The sequence below is a fragment of the Phyllobates terribilis genome, unplaced genomic scaffold (genome assembly GCF_046119375.1).
Source record: "Phyllobates terribilis strain yellow unplaced genomic scaffold, ASM4611937v1 Scaffold_47__1_contigs__length_9908305, whole genome shotgun sequence".
In the NCBI taxonomy this organism is placed as follows: domain Eukaryota; kingdom Metazoa; phylum Chordata; class Amphibia; order Anura; family Dendrobatidae; genus Phyllobates; species Phyllobates terribilis.
The window spans coordinates 927,553-949,053 of NW_027362807.1; the positions used below are offsets into that span (position 1 = coordinate 927,553).

Below are 21,501 nucleotides of genomic sequence, written 5' to 3' on the forward strand. Positions count from 1 at the left end.
GGCCCCTGGGTATCTTTCTTGATTGGTACATCCAGGAAAGGCAACTGTTAATAATTAAACTCCGATGTAAATCTAAGGCCCACTCTATTGATGTTGAGTTCCCTGACAAATTCAAGAAATTGTTCACTCGTCTCTGACCAGATGATAACAATGTTGTCAATATATCTATACCATACCCCAATATATGGATGCCACCACTTATGATCATCCCTGAATATTGTGGTTTCCTCCCACCAGCCCAGGAATAGGTTAGCATACGAGGGGGTACAGGGGCTCCCCATCGCAGTACCCCTGAGCTAGTGGAAGTACTTCTTGTCAAAAAGAAAGAAGTTATGAGTAAGAGTGAATTTTAGAAGATCCTCCATGAAGTCATTATGTCTGCTACAGTCTACTGATCTCGATTTCAAGAAATGTCTTACTCCTCTGATACCATCCTCATGCGGTATATTACTGTACAAAGCCTCAATATCTAGTAAGGCCTGTTCCCCTACATGAATATATACATGCTCAAAGGTATACATGTAGGGGAGCAGGCAAAGGTAAAACCATTTTCCAGAGGGATTATTCCAACCTCAGGCAGTACTGTGGGAACATTACACTGTGTGGGGGCATCATACATACTGCATAAGGGGCATAATGGGGGCATTACACCGTGTGGGGGGCATCATACATACTGCATAAGGGGCATAATGGGGGCATTACACTGTGGGGGGCATCATACATCCTGCATAAGGGGCATAATGGGGGCATTACACTGTGGGGGGCATCATACATACTGCACAAGAGGCATAATGGAGGCATTACACTGTGGGGGGCATCATACATCCTGCATAAGGGGCATAATGGGCATTACACTGTGTGGGGGCATCATACATCCTGCATAAGGGGCATAATGGAGGCATTACACTGTGTGGGGGCATCATACATCCTGCATAAGGGGCATAATGGGGGCATTACACTGTGGGGGACATCATACATACTACATAAGTGATATAATGGGAGCATTACACTGTGTTGGGGCTATCTATCTAGCTATCCTTATATATATATATTTATCTATCTACCTATTCTTATATCTATCTATCCATTTATCTATATCTGTATCTATCGATTTATTATCTATCCATATATCTATCTATCTATATATCTATTAATCTATTTATCTATCCATATATCTATCTGTCCATGTATATATTTATTTATGTATTAGCTATCGACCTATCTAATCTATTATCTATGTATCTATTTATTATCTATCATTCTATTATTTATCTATGATCTATCCATATATCTATTGACCTATCTAATTATCTATCATTCTATCTATTTATCCATATATCTATTTATTATCTATGTATCTGTGTTTATCTATCTATCCATATATCTATCTATCTATCCATATATCTATCATCTATCCATATATCTATCATCTATCCATATATCTATCTATCGATTATCTATCAGTCTATCGGTAGATGGATAGTTATATAGAGAGATAGATAAGTAATAGATATATAGATGATAGATAGACATATAGACTACTAGAAAGATAGACTGCTAGATAGATAATAGATTGATAGATAAATGGATAATAGATACATAGTTTCCAAGGGACCCCCAGAAAAAAATTGACGTAGGCTCCCCCTATAAAATCTAACCAGTAAAAGCTAAACAGACAGCTGTGGGCCGATATTAATAGCCAGGGAAGGGGAATGGATAGGCATTGCAGGAGGAGCATGATGAGATGGAGCAAGGAACTGTGCAGGGTGATGCCACACAGCCCAGCCTCATCTCATCTCAATGCGGATTGGGTGATAATGAGGAGGAAAAGGAGGAGGAACAGGAGCTGCTTTCCTGCGCTACAGATGGTAATACCCACACAACATTCATATAGTCTGTTCAGCGTGGATGGCCTGAGGAGAGGGAGAACGAGGAGGAGGACCAGGAGGAGGAGAGCATGGACAGTTGTCCTTTTGGTCAGGACAGGGAAGTCTTGCCTGTTGGCAGTCTGGCACACATGGCTGAGTTTATGTTCCGCTGCCTTTCCCGTGACCCTTTGTGTTGTATGCATTTTGGATGGCAGTAATTACAGGTTGGCCACACTTCAAGACCCACGCTAGAAGAAGAACTTGCTAACTCTCCTTCCTGTGGCGGAGAGGTGTAATAAAATGTTGCAGTACCAGAAGGCCCTTGTTGAAGAATTATTTAAAAAATTCCTATCTGAAAACGCTGGGGGCAGAGGTCACAGTTAGTTGGACAACCAAGGAGTACAGGAGAGACACAAATCCAATCCAGCAGAGGCAGGGGAACACTGTCAAAGGTGTGGGACAGTTTTCTCAGACCCTCCCAGCGCTCAGGTCCTGATGCGCGGAGTACTCTGACAAAGGAGGGAACATTTTTGGAAGATGCTGAAGGAGTACCTTGCCGACCATACCAGCCTCCTCCGTGATTCCTCTGTGCCTTATTAATATTGGGTATCCAAGCTGGACACGTGGCATGAACTGGCTCTCTACGCCTTGGAGTTCCTGGCCTGCCCTGCCGCTAGCGTTTTGTCAGAGAGGGTTTTTAGTGCCGCCGGGGGCATTATAACTGATAGGCGCATCAGTTTGTCAACTGAAAATGCTGACAGGCTAACTCTTATAAAAATGAACAAAAGCTGGATTGGGCCAGACTTCTCAACACCACCGGATGATAGCAGTGGAACATAAAGTCAAATCCAGTGTTTTTTTGGGGGGTCTACTCCCATGCACCTCTTCACACCCAGACATGGGTATTCGCTTCCTGATTTTGTCCATTTTATGTTGTACTCCTCCTTCTCCACCACCATATCACCAGGGTGAACGTGATGCAACACCCACATAATTTTTCTTAAGAGTGTTGTTTATGATGCCCATAGGAACAATTTTTTTAATGAGGACCTCCTCTACGTCTCTTTAAAGGGGTATTGGGAGTGCGTCCAATTTTTTGGCAGCCCTTGCAGACACTGCATGGGCATTACAACTATAGCAGACCCACTCCTTAATAATGGGAACAACAAAGCATAGCCGGCTGATGGCCCTCTAACAATAGTGAGGGACGACTGCTGGCCCTCTAACAATAGTAAAGGCCGGCTGATGGCCTTGTAAAAATAGGCTTTGTGACTTTCACAGTTCCTCCTTCATAAATGAAACAGGATGTGTCTGATCATGTCTCACACACCACATGACCAGATAAGGTAATAAAATGTTAAAATGACATTTACCGGTGAATATATTTTTCACCGTTGAAGGCAATGCAAAAGTGAAAAACGCATCAAAAACAGTACGTATAAACATAACCCAAGGTGTCGAGGAGCATTTTTGGTTTTGGTTATTTATTTTGCCTTATATACAAGTCATTACCCTAGAAAGAATGTTCCTTAACATTTTTTCCAGTAAAATCAATTTTGGATTCATTTTTGTATGTTTTATTGTGAGTCTGTAAAAGTGGCGTAATACTCTGACATTGTTCACAGCAGTGGCCTGGGAGTCAGAGATGCTTCCAGGGGTCTTGCCCATGCTGTTCCCATATCATTTGAGCACTGTTCCCATCAATTTGGCCAATTTTTAGGCCCCCTCCAGACCTCTGGGGGAGGGGGGGACCGCCTAAAAATACTCGAGTTTCCCATTGACTTATATTGGGCTCATTGCTTGGGTCGATTGATTTGCTCGATCCGAGCAATGAGCACCCGAGCATTTTAATGCTCACCCATCAATAGGCTCTATACATCCCAACCCCCCTTCTTTTTTAATCCTCTGGTTCATTCACTCTTCTCCGTGGCACGCCAACATCACATCACTCACACCAATTTTGATACTTTGATTCTGTGACTTCTAGCCCGACTTACTTACTGATATTTTTACATCATGCTATATTTATTTTTGGATGAAACTTATCACCACAAACGTGCATTTTATTATTATTTTCTCAATTTCATTCATCTTATAAACAATATGTAATTATATATTTTGAAATGTTTTATAATTTCTTCTTAAATTATTTACAATGTTAAACTGCCCAAGATGAACTTTCACATATCATGTGTTCTTTTTTGGCTACACATTTTTTCAAATTCACCAGTGTATATACTGTATATGGCTGCGTTCTGTCACTTGGCATATGTTTATTTGTCATGAGTCGCTAGTATGCTTCTTCAAAACGCTTAGACAATAAAAAAAAGCATATTATTCTAGTGTGGAACTGGATTTACTGTTATCTACTAGCAGCACGGATTTTCAACTTTTCTTTCCTTTCCACATACTACTGGTTTGGGCCAGATCCTGGACCATCTGGGTTAAATTTTCCAAGTGATCACAGAGTGTACGAACTGGATCCATTGGTGGGAAAAAAAGTATCGGCCAGACGTAATGTCACTCATAGACAGGCAGTGAGGCAGGGTAGTCAAACATTCTGAGGTCAAATACCAAGAAAGCACATAGAAAACTAAAGTGAAAAGACAAAGGTGAAGTCAAGTCATGATCTGAGGTCAGAATACCAGGAAGATAGCGGATCAGAGCAAATAGGCTAGACAAAGAAATTGTCAGAACTACGTCCAAGGTCAGACAGCAAAGGATAAACAATCAGAGCATTGAAATACAAGACAAACCACTGAGCAGATGGTAAGTCTGGCAGAGGTCTGAGAAAGAGAGCTCAGCTAAGTAATTGGGTAATCACCTGGAACAGTGAACACCTGAAAGAAGCTCAGCACCTCTCAGACTCAGATTGGACAGCTGAGCTGTCCATCAAAGCACCGACAGCTGAGCACACCCCGCACCAGAATGAACGACTGAGGTATCAGTCACAGCGTCCAAGACACTCTGAGCGGAGGAATCGTGACACTCTGATGTTTATTAAGCTGATGTTTATTAAGAGTTGATTATAGTGTAAAACATTTCCCACATTAAGAACATGAAAAAGGCTTCTCTCCTGCGTGACTGCTCTGGTGACTAAGAAGAGAGGATCTCTTCACAAAACATTTTCCACATTCTGAACAGGAAAAAGGCTTCTCCCCTGTGTGAGTTCTTTGGTGCATCATAAGATTCCATTTATGGTTAAAATACTTCCCACATTCTGAACAGGAAAAAGGCTTCTCCCCTGTGTGGTTTCTCTGGTGCGCAACCAAATCTGATTTCTGGTTAAAACATTTCCCACATTCTGAACATGAATACGGCTTCTCCCCTGTGTGAGTTCTTTGGTGTATCATAAGATTCCATTTATGGTTAAAATATTTCCCACATTCTGAACAGGAAAAAGGCTTCTCCCCTGTGTGAGTTCTTTGGTGTATCATAAGATTCCATTTATGGTTAAAATATTTACCACATTCTGAACAAGAAAAAGGCTTCTCCCCTGTGTGGGTTCTCTGGTGACTAACAAAAACTGATTTCCGGTTAAAACATTTCCCACATTCTGAACAAGAAAAAGGCTTCTCCCCTGTGTGCGTTCTCTGGTGAATAGCAAGATCTGATTTCTGTTTAAAACGTTTCCCACATTCTGAACAGGAAAAAGGCTTCTCCCCTGTGTGGGTTCTCTGGTGACTAACAAAAACTGATTTCCGGTTAAAACATTTCCCACATTCTGAACAAGAAAAAGGCTTCTCCCCTGTGTGCGTTCTCTGGTGAATAGCAAGATCTGATTTCTGTTTAAAACGTTTCCCACATTCTGAACAGGAAAAAGGCTTCTCCCCTGTGTGGGTTCTCTGGTGACTAACAAAAACTGATTTCCGGTTAAAACATTTCCCACATTCTGAACAAGAAAAAGGCTTCTCCCCTGTGTGGGTTCTCTGGTGGCTATCGAGATGCGCTTTCCGGTTAAAACATTTCCCACATTCTGAACAGGAAAAAGGCTTCTCCCCTGTGTGGGTTCTCTGGTGGCTATCAAGATGCGCTTTCCGGTTAAAACATTTCCCACATTCTGAACATGAAAATGGCTTCTCCACTGTATGAGTTCTCTGGTGACTAACAAGATCTGATTTCTGGTTAAGACTTTTCCTACACTTGGAAAAAGAAAATCTATTCTCTTGTGTGTGGATTTTTTGATCTTTAAGAAAAGATTTTTCAATGGGAAAACTATTTCCATATTCTGAATGTGATAATGGCTTCTTTGCTTTAGGAGCAGTTCGCTTTTTAATGCTTATTTTGTGACTTTGATTTTCCTTAGTAGTCGGTAATGAATCAGAAGACAGGACCTGTTTCAAAGGATCAGATGACAGATCTTTGCTGTGAAGGGATGATGGTATATCTGGAGTAATGGCATTCATTTCAATTGTATCCTGTGGGATCTCAAGATCATCTGATTTAAAAATTGAAGATGTCAGCTGTCCCTCTGACTTCCTGGTACAGTCATCTGCTAAGAATAAAACCAATTATTACTTTTGAATAAAATATCCTTGAGTTTTATATTTTTGAGCATTTCTACTTAGACTGTCTGTAAAAAACTGAACTATTCACCAAGACAATGACAGGTCACAGTATAATAAAACCTCATAGGATGAACCAGTAGAGCGTGGTGTTCAACTGTTTGTTCATTCTGCCTCCAAAATATGGAATAAAAAGTCACCAAACAATGTTATGTAGGGGAAAATAATATCAATAAAAACTTCTACTCATCTCACAAAAAAACAAGCCCCCACTCAAGTCCATCATCTGTCAGTGGAAAAACAGAGGTTTCCACATTATTAGTGGCTCAAAGGCTCTTGAAAAGCAACATGGCTTCCATAAACTAATACAGTAATATCCACCCTCCCAAAGTCAAATCTCCCTCTCACTTCTGAGCCTTGCAGTGTGCCCAAACCACATTTAGCATCCATGTATTTGGCATTACTACAAGCCCTGGCAAAAATTATGGAATCACCGGGCTCGGAGGACGTTCATTCAGTTGTTTAATGTTGTTGAAAAAAAGCAGATCACAGACATGGCACAAAACTAAAGTCATTTCAAATGGCAACTTTAGGGCTTTAAGAAACACTAAAAGAAATCAAGATAAAAAATGTGGTACTCAGTAAGGGTAATTTTTTTCAGACCAAGCAGAGGGAAAAATTTATGGAATCACTCAATTCTGAGGAAAAAATTATGGAATCACACTGTCAATTTTCATTTCCAAACCTAACACCCACATCAAATTAGATCTGCTCGTTAGTTTGCATCTAAAAAGGAGTGATCACACCTTGGAGAGCTGTTGCACCAAGTGGACTGACATGAATCATGGCTCCAACACGAGAGATGTCAATTAAAATAAAGGAGAGGATTATCAAACTCTTAAAAGAAGTTAAATCATCACGCAATGTTGCAAAAGATGTTGGTTGCTCACAGTCAGCTGTGTCTAAAATCTGGACCAAATACAAACAACATGGGAAGGTTGTTAAGGCAAACATACTGGTAGACCAAGGAAGACATCAAAGAGTCAAGACCGGAAACTTAGAGCAATATGTCTCCAAAACAGGAAATGCACAACAAAACAAATGAGGAACGAATGGGAGGAAACTGGAGTCAATGTCTGTGACCGAACTGTAAGAAACTGCCTAAAGGAAATGGGATTTACATACAGAAAAGCTAAACATAAGCCATCATTAACACCTAAACAGAAAAAACCAAGGTTACAATGGGGTAAGGAAAAGCAATCGTGGACTGTAGATGACTGGATGACAGTCATATTCAGTGATGAATCACGAATCTGCATTGGGCAAGGTGATTGTAGCACCCCCTTACCGCCGCGGTCCCGATCCGGCGTCCTCCTGCTCCCCTGCTGCTGCTGGTGCGCGCAGCTTCCTGAGCACTGTGCTTAGGGCGCGCACGCTCCATCCCTCTTAAAGGGGCCTCGCGCGCAGTCCTAAAGAGTCCCCGGCCAATGGCCGGAGGACTTCCCCTATATAAGGCACCTCCTCCAAAATGGAGGTGCCTGTGCAAGGTTGTTGTTTGTCATTGATGATATGGGGCTGCATGTCAGGTAAAGGCACTGGGGAGATGGCTGTCATTACAGCTTCAATAAATGCCCAAGTTTACATTGATATTTTGGACAGTTTTCTTATCTCATCAATTGAAAGGATGTTTGGGGATGATGACATCATTTTGCAAGATGATAATGCATTCTGCCATAGAGCAAAAACTGTGAAAACATTCCTTGAAAGAAGACACATAAGGTCAATGTCATGGCCTGCAAATAGTCCGGATCTCAATCCAATTGAAAATCTTTGGTGGAAGTTGAAGAAAATGGTCCATGACAAGGCTCCAACCTGCAAAGCTGATCTGGCAACAGCAATCAGAGAAAGTTGGAGCCAGATTGATAAAGAGTACTGTTTGTCACTCATTAAGTCCATGCCTCAGAGACTGCAAGCTGTTATTAAAGCCAGAGGTGGTGCAACAAAATACTAGTGATGTATTGGAGTGCTTTTTTGTGTGTTTGTTTTTCATGATTCCAGAATTTTTTCCTCAGAATTGAGTGATCCCATAATTTTTTCCCTCTGCTTGGTCTGAAAAAAATTACCCTTACTGAGTACCACATTTTTAATCTTGATTTCTTTTAGTGTTTCTTTAGTTTTGTGCCATGTCTGATCGGCTTTTTTTCAAAAAACATTAAACAACTGAATGAACATCCTCCGAGCACGGTGATTCCATAATTTTTGCCAGGGGTTGTATAGTGAGGAAATCCCACTTAATTTACGCTGTGTGTCTCCTGGAGCACAATCTGGGCACTATGTGTTGGGCAATAAAATGGCAAATGTGCTATTTTCACTCTCCAACATCCACTGTGTGCTAATTTACAGTAAGAGAATGTGGAGTCAAAGTAGTCACTGCTCCTATAGATTAATTCACTGAGGGTTACAATTTCCAAAATGGAGTCCCCTTATGGGGATTTCTACTGCTCTGGTTTTCTGACATTTTGTCATATTAAGGCTTCTGCAAATGGTGTGTCCCATCTCCCCTGGGATCAGCTCCTGCAACGTCTGCTTCTCTCACCAGGAGCCACCTTATTCATTCAGCAGGCGGCGATGGTAATGGAGGAGATGTCGGAACCAGAAGCTGTGGGCGGTACAGACTCTGGTCAGGGTGCCTGGGACCTGTAGTACGATCCAGTCTGGCAGTATGGGTTGTGTGCTGTCCATCTGAAGTAGTCTGCTCTCTGATTCAGCCATTGGGAAAGCACCACACCCTACTAAAGCTGGAAGCATATTGCCGGAAGCTGCCAGATACAGCCTTGTTCTCCTCTGGTTCAGTCCTCTGTGCTCAGCTCCCGGCTTGTGTATTTGTCTCCTGTTGTGATCTCGGCCCGTTTACTGACTACTTTTGTGTCTTCTGATTTTGTATTTTCTCTGCCCTCCTGGTTCTGACCCAACTACCTGACTATTCTTCTTCCCATCTAACACCACAGAACAGCCTGTAAAGTTAGACCTCGGGCATTTGGAAGAGACAATGGAGACCTTCTTTTAAAGACTACCAGGGAGTTGCAGACTCACATAAGTGAGGCAGGATAATCCCACAAAACAAATAGACAGAATAAAAAAAAATATGCTACATCTGCAATAAGAACTTATGTATGAGAGGAGAGCATCAAGACTAAATGGGAGTTGCACTCATTTATGGTGGACCATTGGAGCTACTATGAGTCCTGACCAGAAGAGTAGAGAAAGTATTAGTGCCCCCATTTCAGGAGAGATTGTGCAGTAATCTGAATTCCTTAGGATTGAAAACATAATGGAATTTATGACGTGGAGTGAATCCATGAAACCAGGGGTCGAGCCATGCCAACACATCTCCTGCAGGCGGGAATAAATGTATATTACAGCCATCAGCCACGCACAGCTTAGAGATATATCATGGTACAGGTGTAATTTTTTTTTGTATAGTTTATCATGATCCTGTTTGAAGTTAGTTGGTTTTAAAAAATATTTAAAATTCAGGATAAAGGGAAACTCTGCTGTTATTGTACAGAAATTCACACTTGGCCCTCACTGCACATTTAATGTTGTTGATCATAAAAGTGACATTTGGCCAGAAAGACTGGACCTGGTCTTGTAGGGACCATATGAGCACATTCAGCAACACAGAAGGGAGAGAAGGTAGATTCATCCAATAAGATATCACGGATCTAGGAAGCCAACAGCATCATCACCCTTCGCTTTCTCTCAGAGGCCCATTATAATTTTTCTTCAAGTGATTTTCTCACTTGTCAGCACATTCTACGTACGCGGTCATTTGGCTTTGCATTTTACAGATCTGGGAAGGTAACGGTCAGGGTCATCTAATCCCAGGGGGTAGGTGGATCCTTCAGGTTGTAAGTTCTCTAGAAAATGGCTTTCCCAATTCACAAAGTAATTTGTTTTACCATATTTTTTTATTTTTAATAAACAATTTAACAGGGGAATAACAATCGTAGCATAAAAATAGTGACAAAAGAATATTCGTAATAAGGGATAAATTCTGAGGGAAGGGGAAAGGGAAAGGGTACAAACGGGAATGGATAAGCAGGAAAGATGGGAGAAATTTGTTCGTCAAATAGTATATACGATAGTACATAAACTTGAACAATATAAACACACATTACTAACATTAGCAAAAATTAAACATATTAATGAGCTAAGCATGACACACATTAAGATGTTCCAGCATTATGAGAGGGTTGAGGGAACTTAGTGAGCCAAATATCCCACTTCCTAGAGAATTTAAGTAAGTTATTGTTGATAAGGGCAAATCTGAGTTCAAATATTCTATGGAGATTCATCTTATCAACTAAGTCCTCCAAAGTGGGGACATGTGACTTTCTCCAATAAAAAGCCAATGCGTTCTTACATACTGAGAATAAGTGAATCACCAAGGATCTTTCAAACGACTTATATGATTCGAGATCCAAGGATAGTAAAGCCATTTGAGGGGTCAATACTAAAGGTCTGCCTAAAAGATCATCTACCAAAGAAGAGATCTGAGCCCATAGATTCCGGATTTTAGGGCAGCTCCAAAAGAGATGTAAAAGATCTCCCCTAAGGCCGCACTCCCTCCAACAAAGGGGAGAGTTGCTGGGCTTTATATGGTGGAGCCTGATTGGAGTGTAATACCATCTGGTTAGAATTTTGAAGTAGGCCTCTTGTAAGGGCATAGATATATTAGAGGCTTGAGAAAAAAGAACAGCACTCTCCCATTGATCGGATTGGAAGTTGAGTTTTAGGTCTTTTTCCCAACGTATCATGTAGAGGTGTTTTTGGAAGGAAAGATCATTATTGAAGCTGTTATATATGTGTCTCAGGCTCCAAAAAATTTTGTGGGATGGGTTGCTTAACAGGTTCACCGAGGTTTCAGAAACAATAAGTTTACCAGAAGTAAATTCCAGAATAATGCTCTTTAAATGAGAGTATAAAAAGAAATCAGAAGAAGGTAAGTTGAATCTTTTTTTAAGAATTTGGAAAGGAATAAAGGCAGAAGCTTCATAAAAGTCTCCAATTTTCCTTAACCCTTTATTGTCCCACTGATCTGGAATGGAAGAGTTATACAGATCAGCAACAAAACCAATTGGAAAATTTTTGACAAAAGAAAACTTATCCATATCAGAATCTCTTAGGGGACTCTTTTTCTTTCTTTTGGCGATTTTTTTCCAGGCGTCAATAATCGCCTGGAAAATAGGATGGGAAGAATCATGAGTGCACTGTTTAAAGAGATGCCTAAGTAACAATTCACGGGGAGAAGAGCCATTATTTAAAAAGGTCTCCAGAGTCATCCAAGCTGGGGGACTGTCAGAATTAAACCAATTACTGCTCTGTTTGATGAGGTTTGCCAAATAGTAAGCGGAAATATTAGGGTGGCTCAGACCTCCGTTACATTTATTCTTGTACAATATATCTGCAGATATCCTCGCACGTTTATTATCCCAGACATAGGAATTAATCTGATTTTGAATTTTTTGAATAAAGATGTGAGAAATAGTCAAAGGTAAGTTGCGGAAAAAATACAAGATTTTGGGTAGAACAAACATCTTAATAGAGAGGACTCTACCCCACCATGACAAGTCTCTTTTCAAAAAATCCATCAAATCTCCGCGGACGATATCCTCAATCAGAACCAGGTTGTCAGAAATTGTTGAGTTAATAGTTTTACCAATACTGATCCCCAAATAAGTCAGATTGCGTTTAGCCAAACCGAAGGAAAATCTCGAGTGTAAAACCTCTCTCGTCTGGCGGTCCAGATTAATGTTTAAAAGTTTAGACTTCTCATTATTGATCTTAAAATAAGAAATCTGAGAGAATAGTTCTAGAACCTTCGAAACTTCCGCAACCGAATTTACTGGGTCCAGCAAGGAAAGCATAACATCATCTGCAAAGAGGCCAATTTTAAATTCTCGAGATGGGGTAGAAATCCCCCTAATGTCAGTGTTTTCTCTAATCCTCTGTGCCAAAGGCTCCATAGCCAAGACAAAGAGAAGGGGGGAAAGTGGGCAACCCTGTCTAGTACCATTTGTGATAGGGATTGGGTTTGAGAGATAATTGTTAACATAAATTTTTGCTTGGGGGTTAGAATAGAGGGCCATAATTGAAGAGAGAAATTTGTTATCAAAACCGAATTTAATAAGGGTGAGTTTAAGGTATAGCCAATTTAACCTGTCGAAAGCTTTTTCAGCGTCTAAAGCAAGCAATGAAGTTGGGAGTTTCGCCGTATTTATCACTTTAATAATATTCAGAAGTCTTCTAGAGCCATCAGTTGCTTGCCTCCCACCAACGAAGCCAATCTGATCGTCGTTGATGAGAGATGGGAGAATAGTCGATAAACGATTGGCCAGAATTTTCGAATATATCTTAATATCAGTGTTAATTAGCGAAATGGGCCTATAATTTTTAACATTATCTCTCTCATCCTTAGACTTGGGTATTAGGGTAATGGTGGCTTCCAGCATTTCTGAGGGGAAGGAGCTTATTGAGGAAGCATGATTGAAAATTTTCGTGAGAGGGGAAGAAAGTAGGTCACAAAAAGTTTTATAATACTCATTGATGAACCCATCTGGACCCGGAGCCTTGAAATCTTTAAGTTGCTTTATTGTGTTAATAATTTCAAGGTTAGAAAAAGGCTTATTCAATGACTCGTGATCCAGAGGGCTCAATTTCGGTAGGTTAATGGAGGATAAAAATTTGTTGATTGCATCTGGGTGAGGATGGGGAATTAGAGGGTCAGTTTTGATGTTGTAGAGTTTTTTGTAAAAGTCTGCAAACTGGTTCACTATATCTTTAGGGTGGCAAAACGTTATTCCACTATTGTTTTTTATTTTATCTATTCTATTAATCGCTCTTTTACATTTAACTAGGCGAGCCATAAAGCGGGTAGGTTTATTTAGAGCCGCATAGTAATTAAATTTTGATTTCCGAATAATCGCATCATAGGAGGAAGAAATTTCTGATTTTAGCTCTACCCTTAAATTTGAGAGCTCTTTTTGAATTATTGGGGAAGGGGAAGGAAGATTTATTTGTTCTAGTTCTTTTTCCCTAATCAGTTTTTGAAGAGAATTAATTTTTGTTCTTTTTTCTTTTTTTTCAGATGAGGATATCTGCATTAGTACACCCCGAAGGACAGCCTTGTGAGCGCACCAGCTGGAGAAGGGATTAGATAAATCTGGGGTATCGTTTTCCCTAAAATAATCAGAAATAGCTTTTTCAATAATTTTTTTGTTCTTGGGGTTATGAATAAGTGAAGATCTCCATTTCCAAAGAAATCTATTTTTAATAAGAGGACCAATATGAATTTCACATGACGTAGGGGCATGATCTGATAAAGACCTAAGGCCTATAGATACGTTAGAAAATTTGGGTAAAGAAAAGACATCAGTTATTATTAAGTCAATTCTAGAGGCCGTTTGGTGCGCATCCGAAAAGTGGGAGAATTCTTTGGAGGTAGTTTGCAGACATCTAAATGTATCAAATAGTTCATTTTTATAAAGCCAATTATTTAACGTCGGGTATAGGTGACGGCTGGGGGAGGAAGAGTCCATATGCCCGTCCGGGACCATGTTGAAGTCTCCTAAAAAAATCAATTCGCCTCTCCTAACCTCTTTAACTTTTCTAAAAACCTTGTTCAAAAAGGGTATTTGCTTTTTATTTGGGGCGTATAAGTTAACAACAGTGCACTCATGATTATTCAGTTTACAGAGCAATATATGGAACCTTCCATTGACATCTTTATGCTGATCTAAAAACTCAAATGGGACAGAATCTCTGATCACTGTAGCTACACCGGCTTTTTTCCGGTCGCTAGTGGATTCAAATATATGAGGGTAGCGTTTGTGGGTGAAGGTAGGGTGTTTCCCCTCGGCAAACCTGGTCTCCTGAAGACACGCAACATCAGCACCAAGATGACCCAATTCCTTCCAAAGGGAGAATCTCTTATTGGGACTGTTTAGGCCTCTTACATTATAGGTGATGATCTTGATAGGCATAGGTAAATTGGTAATCAAAGTAAACCAAAGGGAGAGGGGTCAGTTGGTCCAACAAATTCCCAAAAAATAAAAATCAACCGACAATCAAAGCTGGAATACAATATCTCTAATATTAATTCAAAGATAGTAATAACAATAACCAAGTATTCAAAGAAAAAAGAAAAAACGAATCAAAAAATCTCCTGAGGGAACCTTCACCGTAAAGGTTCTCCCTCAGATTGGGGGGAAAAATAATGTGGACAAACCATGAAGGCTAAATGTAAAGAAGAATGATAAATTTATTATAGCATGTTAGGTGAGGTGATAGAATGAGTTTATTTTTAAAGAGGGCTCCCGAGGGAGTAGTGTTTCTCATTTCAGCGGTGGGGTGCCTTTGTAACTTTGTAGGGAATGTCTTTTATAAAATCAAAAAATTTAGGGCCTTCATCAGGATCTGTAAGAGTAAATGTTTTCCCGTTAAAGAAAATCAGCAACTTTACTGGAAAGCCCCACCTATACGGGATATTCATATCCCTCAGTCTATCTGTGGTCAATTTGTATGACCTTCTCGTATCCATGGTTTCTTTGGAAAAATCTGAGAAGATTTTTAGGTGCGAGAAAGGCTCTGGAAAAGTCCTGTTTTCCCTAATATAGTTCAAGATTCTCTCTTTGGTCGAGAAAAAATGTAACCTAGCTATTACATCCCTAGGAAGATCCGAGGAGATGGAGGTCGGACGAAATAAGCGATGGGCCCTATCAATGATAAGATCCTGCTCAGAAAGGGATGGGATTGTCTTGTGAAATAAGTCTTTGACAAAAGCCGAAATATCTGAGGGAGAAACGTCCTCAGATATGCCTCTAATCTTCAAGTTATTTCTTCTACTTCTATCCTCCAAATCCGCAACTTTTAGTCTGAGTCTTTTAAGCTCAGATTTAATTTCTAGATTATCAGAAGAGACAGACTCTACCCTTCCCTCCACCGTTTCAAGTCTTTTAGTATTTTCCTCCAATTTAAGACCAAAAGCTTCCAAAGTAGATTTCATGGTGTCTACCTGTTTCTCGAAGCCCAGTTTCATATTTCTGTCAATCCACAAAGTAATTTGAACATTTTCGGATGGAGGAGAATGTTGTGGTCTAGCGGTAAAATGGTGATCACACGACTGATACAGCCGGACTACATCACCGATAAAGCAGCCACAGCCGGTGACAGAGAAGAATCTGTCACTTCTCAGCACTTAGTGGCTATTACTACTCACCTCGGTAGTCATATGTAGGAATCTCTTCTTTACACCGCTCATCACCCCTCACATATGTCTCTGTAGTATTAATATGGGGCAGATCTTCACCCTGAAACAAATATTGTAAAAGTCACAGACAGATTGAGAAGTCACATCTATGATCAGCTCTAATCCATCTCCACAGTTCTCACACAAGACCTTCACAGTCATTTATACATTATAGGGGAGATCTCATGACACCTTCTCTCCATCTACCTGATGATCCTGAGGAACATTGGGATCTTCTTGTTTACAGTCCAGTGGAAGAAGAGGATAGGGACATCTCTCTGGTGTTGTTCTCTTACTGGATAGATCTGGGGGAAACACATACAGGGACTGAATTCATTCTTTACATACAGATAATTATAGGCCGTGTGTGTTTAGTCCTGTCTATTACCTGGTGATGTGAGGGGCTGGGGAACCTCCATCATGACGTCTTGGTACAAATCTTTGTGTCCTTCTAAATACTCCCACTCCTCCATGGAGAAATAGACAGTGACATCCTGACATCTTATAGGAACCTGACACATACAATGATACTGTCACCCCCCCGATCCCTTCATACTGTATAATGTCCCAGCATTCCCAGCAGCGTCACCTCTCCAGTCAGCAGCTCAATCATTTTGTAGGTGAGTTCTACGATCTTCTGGTCATTGATGTCCTCATGTATGAAGAGGTGAGATGGAGGCCCTGTGATTGGGCTCAGGGTTCTTCCCCATCCCTCAGACACAGGGTCCTGACAGTGCTCACTAGAGGTCTTCTTCACTAATATGTAATCCTGGTTATGGAAATACATATAAATAAATCTCACTACAGACATTTACAGAGTCCTCACCTCTCCAGTTCTGTCCATCTGTTATTCCCATAGATAAGAATGATGTAATGTGATCTCATCAGAATCTCTCACCTCTCCAGTAAGCCGGAAGAGGATCTCTAGGGTGAGGTGGAATATCCTCTCCGCCATCTTGTCTCTATCCATATCCATCTTTGATGGGTCCATAAGGAAAATTCTCTTAAATAGAAGATCTTCACTGAGAGGATCTGATATTGTAGGGACCTGAATGAGAAGATGATGAGCCTATATAACATCATAAAGATCCTGTGTAATAATACAATTACTGGAGATAATAAGGGAAACATATGAGGAGATTTATTATTTTACAGTATTTAGTTTTCTGCTTTACATCTAGTAATAAAATCTATATATTTTAGGCCACAGACACCAAGCAGTTTCTTCCTCGGAGTCTGTAGCTGAACACGTTTCTCATAAACTCATCTTCCATAAAGCTAATTCTCGTCTCATTTACAAACACTGCAATCGGCATTAGCAATACTGCAGGAGATATTCATTACACGTATCATAAGAAATAACAACTTCATGAGGAGGACGACATCTTCATCTTCTACTACGGCTCTAGAAACATATTTAGCCAGATTTCTCACTGACTACATCTCCAACGGCCGTCTATATGAATGTTTCCAGTCTTCCCCGGACTGTAATCTTCTATCACATTAGATCTCATGTCTGATTCATACACAGAAGTTTGAGGCTTTGATACACGGTAAGGTTTTTAACCCCTTTACAACCCAAGGTGGTTTGCACGTAAATAACCAGGCCAATTTTTACAATTCTGACCACTGTCACTTTATGAGGTAATTACTCTGGAACACTTCAACGGATCCCCCAGATTCAGAGAATGTTTTTTCGTGACATATTGTACTTCATGATTGTGGTAAAATTTCTTCGATATCACTTGCGTTTATTTGTGAAAAAAATGGAAATTTGGAGAAAATTTAGAAAATTTTGCAATTTTCAAAATTTGAATTTCCATGCCCTTAAATCAGAGAGATATGTCACACAAAATAGTTAATAAATAACATTTCCCACATGTCTACTTTACATCAGCACAATTGTGGAACCAACATTTTTTTTTATTGGGGAGCTATAAGGGTTAAAAGTTGACCAGCGATTTCTCATTTTTCCAACAAAATTTACAAAACCATTTTTTTAGGGACCACATCATATTTAAAGTCACTTTGAGGGGTCTTTATGACAGAAAATACACAAAAGTGACACCATTCTAAAAAACTGCACCCCTCAAGGTGCTCAAAACCACATTCAAGAACTTTATTAACCCTTCAGGTGCTTCACAGGAATTTTTGGAATGTGAAAGAAAAAAATTAACATTTAACTTTTTTCACAAAAATGTTATTTTAGACCCAATTTTTTTTTTCGCAGGGTTAACAGGAAAAAATGGACCCCAAAATTTGTTGTGCAATTTCTCCTGAGTAAGTAGATACCCCATATGTGCGGGAAAACCACTATTTGGGCGCATGGCAGGGTTCGGAAGGGAAGGAGCGCCATTTGACTTTTTGAATATAAAATTTGCTTGAATAATTAGCGGACGCCATGTTGCATTTGTGGAGCCCCTGATGTGCCTAAACAGTAGAAACCCCCCACAAGTGACACCATTTTGGAAACTAGATCCCTCAGGGAACTTATCTAGATGTGTGGTGAGCACCTTAAACCCCCAGGTGCTTCACAGAAGTTTATAACATTGAGCCGTAAAAATAAAATTTTCACATTTTTCCAACAAAAATGTTTTTCAGCCCCCACTTTTGCATTTTCATAAGGGTAACAGGAGAAATTGCACCATGCATTTTGTTGTGCAATTTCTCCTGAGTAAGCAGATACCCCATATGTGGGGGAAAACCACTGTTTTGGCGCACGGCAGGGTTCGGAAGGGAAGGAGCGCCATTTGACTTTTTGAATGTAAAATTTGCTTGAATAATTAGCGGACGCCATGTTGCATTTGGGGAGCCCCTGATGTGCCTAAACAGTGGAAACCCCCCACAAGTGACACCATTTTGGAAACTAGACCCCTTAGGGAACTTATCTAGATGTGTGGTGAGCATCTTGAACCCCCACGTCCCTTACAGAAGTTTATAACATGGAGCCGTGAAAATAAAAAATCTAACTTTTTCCACAAAAATGATGTTTTAGCCCCAAATTTTTTATTTTCACAAGGGTTAGAGGAGAAAATGGACCCCAAAAACTTTTGTGCAATTTCTCCTGAGTACGCAAATACCCCATATGTGGGGAAAATACAGTGTTTGGGAGCACGGCAGAGTTCAGAAGGGAAGGAGCACTGTGTGACTTTTTGAACGCAAAATCGGCTGGAATCGAGAGCGGACGCCATGTCGCGTTTGGTGAGCCCCTGATGTGCCTAAATAGTTGAAACCCGCACAAGTGACCCCATTTCGGAAACTACACCCCTCAAGGATTTTATCAAGGGGTATAGTGAACATTTTGAACACAGAGGTACGACACAGAATTTGATGACATTAGGTCATCATATTGAATAAGTTGTCATTAGTCTTGAGCGCAAGTGCTCGCTACTTGAGTTTGCATTGGGTATTCAGGTATGCACCATGTATCACGGATGCTCAAGCGAAATTCTCGAGACCCCGCCCGCATGTTTCACGGTTATTAGACACCCCCAAAAAAACATGCGGGGATCGCTCGTGAATGGCAGGCAATCCTCGCGAGGTTTTTTTGGCAGCGAAGCATATGGGGCGGAGACTCGAGCACCCGCGATACTCAATGCATACCCGAGCACCCGATGCAAACTCAAGTAGCGAGCACTTGCGTTCAACACTAGTTGCCAGATCGTCATCGTTTTTTTTTTTTTACTTTTGAAAATAACAACAACCCTAACCCCAACCCTAACATTAGCACAACCCTAACCCCAACCCCAGCGTTTATTTTTTACGCCATTCCTAGTGCGGTATAAATGATTAGACGACCTTATTCTTCGGGTCGGTGCGGCTACAGAGAAACCAGAATGATATCAGGTTTTTATGATTGACAGCTGTCACACACTAAAAGACACATATTTTGTAAAATCTAGTTTTTGCATCGCCATATTTTGAGAGCTATAATTTTTCCATATTTTGGCCGACAGAGTCATGTGACGGCTTCTTTTTTGCGGGATGAGTTGACGTTTTTATTGGTGCCATTTTCAGGCACGTGACATTTTTTGATCGCTTTCTATTCCAGCTTTTGGGAGGCAGAATAAACAAAAACCAACAATTTAGGAATTATTGTTTTTTTTTTAAAAAAATTTATTCTACTCCGCGTGTGGTAAAATTGATAAGGTAGCTTTATTCTTTGGGTCAGTACGTTTACAGCGGTACCACATTTATATCGTTTTTCTATGTTTTGGCGCTTTTACACAACAAAAGCTATTTTATAGAAAAAAATATTTTTTTGCATCGCTTCATTCTGAGAGCTATAACTTTTTGATTTGGAGCTATATGGCGGCTTGTTTTTTGCGGGACAAGATGACGTTTTCAGCTGTAACATTTTTATTTATATTCGTCTTTTTGATCGCGTGTTATTCCATTTTTTGTTTGGCGGTATGATGATAAAGCATTGCTTTTTGCTTCGTTTTTTTTTTTTTTACCGTGTTCACTGAAGGGGTTAACTAGTGGGACAGTTTTATAGGTCAGGTCGTTACGGACGCGGCGATACCAAATATGTGTACTTTTATTGTTTGGTGTTTTTTTTTCATAATATTTATTGATTGGTACATTATATTTTTATTTTTGGTGGATTATTTTTTATATTTTTACAATTTTTTTTTTTTTTCACTTTCTGAGAGTTTTTTTACTTTGTCCCACTCTGGGACTTTCACTTTTTTTATTCTGATCGCCTGCATAGCATAGGGATGGAGAACCATCCCTGTGCCATGCAGGCAGTCAGTGCTGCACAGTGAGAAGATTGTTTGGTCATGCACTGCGCATGACCAAAAAATCTTCCTGCTGTCTGGTGACCCGGATGTTGTCATGACGACATAGGGTCGTCATGGCAACACCCGGGAAGCCGTGGCAGACAGCGCTGGAGGCCGGAAGATGAGGTGAGTATTGCGATCACCTCCCCTTAGCCACAGCAATGCTGCGATCGACTTCGATCGCAGCATTGCGGGGTTTAATGTGCCGGGAGCGGTGTGGGACCGCTCCCTGCACATAGTACCGGGTGTCAGCTGTCACAATCAGCTGACACCCAGCGGAGATCGCGCCCGCACAGCCTGTGTGCGCGCGCGATCGCGATGACGTACTAATACGGGTCAGGCTCTTAAGTCCCAGGGCACAGACGCGTATTAGTACGTCATGGGCTTTAAAGGAGTTAATATTATACAGAGTAGGACTATCCCGAATGGGTTCATCTTGCCATGGTGGGATAGCTTTCATGCTATTTTTGATCAAAAACAGTGTTGCTAAGAACCCTATTTTATTTAACCCCTTTCTGACCCAGGGCATATTAGTACGTATCTGTGCCCTGGGCCTTATGGGCCTGATACGCATTAATACGGCCTGGCGATTTCGTCCGCACACAAGCGGTGCGGGCGAGATCGCCGCCGTGTGTCAACTGATTGTCACAGCTGACACCCGGTGTTATGTGCAAGGAGCGGTCCCGCACCGCTCCCGACACATTAACCCCCGAAATGCTGCGATTGAAATCGATTGCAGCATTCCGGTGGCAAGAGGAGGTAAGCGCGATACTTACTTTCTCTGCCGGCGTCCAAATCCAGTCCCGGATGTTGCCATGGTGACCCGACGTCATCATGACAACATCCGGGTCACCAGGAGGCATGAAGTTGTTTTGGTCATGTGCAGTGCACGACCAAAGTAACTTTCTCCCTGTGCAGCGCTGACAGGCTGCATGGCATAGGGAGCTGCTGCTCTCTATGCCATGCAGACGATCAGGCTGCAAAAAGTGAAAGTGCCATAGTGGGACAATGTGAACAAGTAATAAAAATGTCAG

General features: G+C 40.8%; 2 protein-coding genes across 2 annotated transcripts in view; both read right to left on the reverse strand.

Moving 5' to 3' along the window:
* Positions 1-21,501, reverse strand: part of LOC141191520 (uncharacterized) — a 1,025,631-nt gene that overhangs the window by 123,614 nt on the left and 880,516 nt on the right. The window lies entirely within an intron of this gene.
* The window catches only part of LOC141191585 (uncharacterized), a 28,204-nt gene continuing 10,613 nt past the window's right edge, over positions 3,911-21,501 (reverse strand). The window contains exons 2-7 of the mRNA XM_073661517.1: positions 16,582-16,731; positions 16,273-16,452; positions 16,072-16,195; positions 15,891-15,988; positions 15,654-15,744; positions 3,911-6,360 (exon numbers count right to left, since the gene is read on the reverse strand). Coding sequence (XP_073517618.1) covers positions 4,919-6,360; positions 15,654-15,744; positions 15,891-15,988; positions 16,072-16,195; positions 16,273-16,452; positions 16,582-16,731 — 2,085 coding nt within the window. The 3' untranslated portion in view covers positions 3,911-4,918. The remainder of the gene's footprint in view (positions 6,361-15,653; positions 15,745-15,890; positions 15,989-16,071; positions 16,196-16,272; positions 16,453-16,581; positions 16,732-21,501) is intronic.